This window comes from Talpa occidentalis, unplaced genomic scaffold (assembly GCF_014898055.3).
Source record: "Talpa occidentalis isolate TD23 unplaced genomic scaffold, MPIMG_talOcc4v2.1 talOcc4.3688, whole genome shotgun sequence".
Classification (NCBI taxonomy): domain Eukaryota; kingdom Metazoa; phylum Chordata; class Mammalia; order Eulipotyphla; family Talpidae; genus Talpa; species Talpa occidentalis.
This window is the reverse complement of record NW_023603949.1, coordinates 1,660-5,140: the sequence shown is the minus strand read 5'-3', so window position 1 is coordinate 5,140 and position 3,481 is coordinate 1,660. Positions and strand designations below refer to the sequence as shown.

Here is a 3,481-nt window from a genome sequence, read left to right as displayed (position 1 = left end):
GGGCGCCCTAGGGCACGACAGCCCCAGAAGAGGGACCCAGGGTCAGGGGGCTCTGCTGTCCACAGGCCATGTGTCCGGGCCCACGTCCCTCCAGAACCTACTGACTCCCCCGACAGGCTCCTGGTTGGGCCCCACATGCCTGGGGCTTGGGAGCAGCTCGGTGCCCTCAGTCCCTGGGGTGGGGCCACCCTGCTTCAGGGCCCCTCGGGGAGGCCTCTGATCTGGGGACCCTCTGGCTGCAGGTTACGGGTGAAGCAGGCCTGCGGGGAGTACACGGGCACAGTGTGTGTCCCCTGCGCCCCCGGGACCTACACCGCCCACCTTAACGGGCTGAAGGAGTGTCTGTCCTGCAGGGACTGCAGCCCAGGTGAGCCCCTCCTCACAGCCACCCCTGCCGCCCCCTGCTCCTTGCGCTCCAGTGTCCCCCCGGGGGTCCTCCGGGAGCTGAGGCCTCTGTCCACCCTGGTCTGTCCCCCGGGACACCCAGAGGGTCCCTCTGCTCCCCCCGCAAGGGCCCCGGGACACCCAGGAGCTTGGCTGTCAGGACCCACCCACACCCCCCGAGGCCCCTCCCATTCTGCCCTGACAGGTGGTGCGGGGAGGGGGTCCCCAGGAGGTGAAATGGGAAGAGAGGGCTTTGGGGTTCAGAAAGGTGTGGGAGGGACAATCTTGGGTGCACCGGGATTGGGGTCTACCTGCCACCCCCAGGGCTGACGGGAGATGCCCCTGTCTGTCCACTGGGAGCAGGTCAGCCCTCCCCTCCCCCCGCCACATCCCCAGGGGAGACCCTCCCTGCCCCAAAACGCCCCTTCACCCCTGCGGCTAATGTCCCTCAACAGGTCACCCCAGGCCCGTGCTGGGAGGCTCCCCAGCTCTGGGTGCTTCTTGGCTCAGGTCTCCGCAGGTCCCGGGCAGAGCTGGGTGTGGACAGGCCCCTGTGGGCGGGCGGGTGGGCTCCGTCCCCAGCGTCCCCACCCTGCGGGAGCCCGGCCTGGGCCCTGGAACAGGCACCCGCCCCCCCACGGCAGCCGCGGCTCAGCCCTCTCTCCTGGCAGCCCTGGGCATGGAGACCCGGCGCGGGTGCTCCCCCACGGGGGACGCCGTGTGTGGCTGCGCCCCCGGCCACGTCTGCGTCCAGGAGCACAGGGACAGCTGCGTGCAGTGCCGGCCCCACACGGCCTGCAGGCCCGGCCAGAGCGTGAGGCAGAGAGGTGAGCACCCCCAGGGCCACTCCTGACAGTCGGGCCCCCTCCTGGGAAGGGACACCGCAGCACCCCAGGGGTGCCCAGACACCCGCCCAGCCCCGCCTGCCCCCACCCCGCAGGCACCGAGCAGCAGGACACGCTGTGTGAGGACTGTCCCCCCGGAACCTTCTCTCCCAATGGGACCCTGGAGCAGTGCCGGCCCCACACAGCCTGCAGGCCTGGCCAGAGCGTGAGGCAGAGAGGTGAGCACCCCCAGGGCCACACCTGGCACATGGTCCCCCTCCGAGGAAGGGACATGCCCAGCCCCAGGGGCTGCCCAGCCCCCGCCCAGCCCCGCCTGGCCCTGCCCCGCAGGCACCGAGCAGCAGGACACGCTGTGTGAGGACTGTCCCCCCGGAACCTTCTCTCCTGACGGGACCCTGGAGCAGTGCCGGCCCCACTCGGCCTGCAGGCCCGGCCAGAGCGTGAAGCAGAGAGGTGAGCGCCCCCAGGGCCACACCTGACACAGCCGGGCTCCCTCCTGGGTGCTCTGGGGGCCGCCAGCCATGCGCCCAGCCCCGCCTGCCCCTACCCCGCAGGCACCGAGCAGCTGGACACGCTGTGTGAGGACTGTCCCCCCGGAACCTTCTCTCCCAATGGGACCCTGGAGCAGTGCCGGCCCTGGACCAGGTGGGAGACCCGGCCTCAGCCTGGAGTCGGGGGGGCTCCTGGGGAAATCCCCTAGAGATAAGGGCCACCCCAAGAGAGACACCCTATGTCCTGTCCTCTGTGTCTCCCTGTCCCGTCCATCGCCCTGTCCATCCGGGCCCTCCCTGGAGCGGGCTGGGGGAGGCAGACAGACCCAGGACCCCCCGGTGGCCACCCCGCTGCCTGCTCCTGCCACTGCCACAGGGCCCAGGTGGGGTCCAGGGTCCCGGTGTGTCCCCTGCGGCTCCAGGCCCCGCCTCCCCCCAGGTGCAGCTGGCTTGAGGCAGAAGCCAATCCGGGGACCAGCAGCAGCGACGTCACCTGCGCCTCCCGGAGACTTTATCTGCTTCTGCTTCTGCTCGTGCTGTTTGTCGTGTCCTCAGCAGTGGCCATTTCCACCTGTGTCCGCTGAGCCCGGGCACGGAGCAGGTCACGGGGCCCAGGACACGGAGGGCTGCCCGCTGGGGCGCCGGCTGAAGCCGCCAGGACACGCGGTGCCCGCGTCCAGCTCCGCCGAGCAGGGTTGAGAGAATCCAGTGGAGCCGAGGAAATAAATGACTGACGCGAAACAGAGTCTCCGAGATGGGGGAGCCCCAGTGCGGGTGCACCTCGTTTTCACTGATACAAGCAGCCCTCCCAGGTCAGCCACTAGACGATGAAGGCCTCTCTCGGCACAGGCCGTGCCCGGCGCACACTCACCGCGAGGTCCTGCGCCCTCAGGCCGTTCTGTTCCTTTGTCTAATCTAGTCTGTGCCCAGGCGTAGCCCCGCGGGCCCGACAGGGCACCCCGATGTGGCCACGGCCAGTCTCCCGCCGAGCGGATCAGTGTCTTAGCCATGCCCAGGCTTCCAGCACGACCTTGATGTCTTCCTTGTCTCGGCGCTGCAGGCCTGGGGGTCTCCAACAACATGGGGCCTGGGAGCTGAGGGGGAGCTCTGCACCCCACCAAGAGAGGAGAGGGGCCGCGATCGGGGAGCGGGCTGTGGGTATCCCCGCGCCCCCACGTGTCCTTGGAGGCTGAGCCCTCCCTGTAGCCCAGGTGCGTGCACGTGCCACACAGGAGCCGTCCGGCTCGTGTCCTCCTGTCCATCACCCCTCCGGACCTCGCGCAGGCTCGCTTGATGCCGTCCACAGCCCGCCGCACTCACGCTCCCGACTCCAGCGGGCCCCGGGTCCCCCGCCAGCCTGAGAGCCGTCAGCCTCCGAGCTGGCTCTTGGGGCCGGCAGGGGAGGGCGCCCTGCAGGTGGGCCTGGGATGGGCACCTCCCCGGGCAGCGGCCCAGCCTGCGTGCCCCGTCCCGTCCTCGGGCCCGGAGACTGTCCGCCCGCTCTAGGCCCTGCCGCCTCCAGCGCCCGCAGCCTCCGCCCCAGCCTCGGGCCGTGCCCCCATCGCACCCGGTCTCTCGCCCGTGTCCGCCTCATCGCAGTCCCCGGGCACACGGGGCTGACCTGGCGGCGGGCGTGGGTGTGCCGGGGTCAGCAGGACCGTGTCCAGGAGGGCGGAGGGGCACAGGCTTGGTGGGCCGGCGGCGGCGTGTGTCGGGGCCTGGCCGGGAGCAGGCTCCGCGGGGGCCCGGGCGTCTGCTCGG

The 3,481-nt window shown here is 71.0% G+C and overlaps 1 protein-coding gene across 1 annotated transcript; it reads left to right on the top strand.

Annotated features, from left to right (window-relative positions):
• Window positions 1–242: 242 nt before the first annotated feature.
• LOC119256667 (tumor necrosis factor receptor superfamily member 14-like) lies at window positions 243–2,806 on the top strand (the record flags this gene model as incomplete). The annotated part of the gene is made up of 6 exons (XM_037524439.2): window positions 243–367; window positions 1,056–1,211; window positions 1,325–1,447; window positions 1,560–1,682; window positions 1,784–1,874; window positions 2,160–2,806. Coding segments are annotated over 6 exons (763 nt in total), but the record flags the coding sequence as incomplete, so codon positions are not given.
• Between the last annotated feature and the right edge of the window lie 675 nt (window positions 2,807–3,481).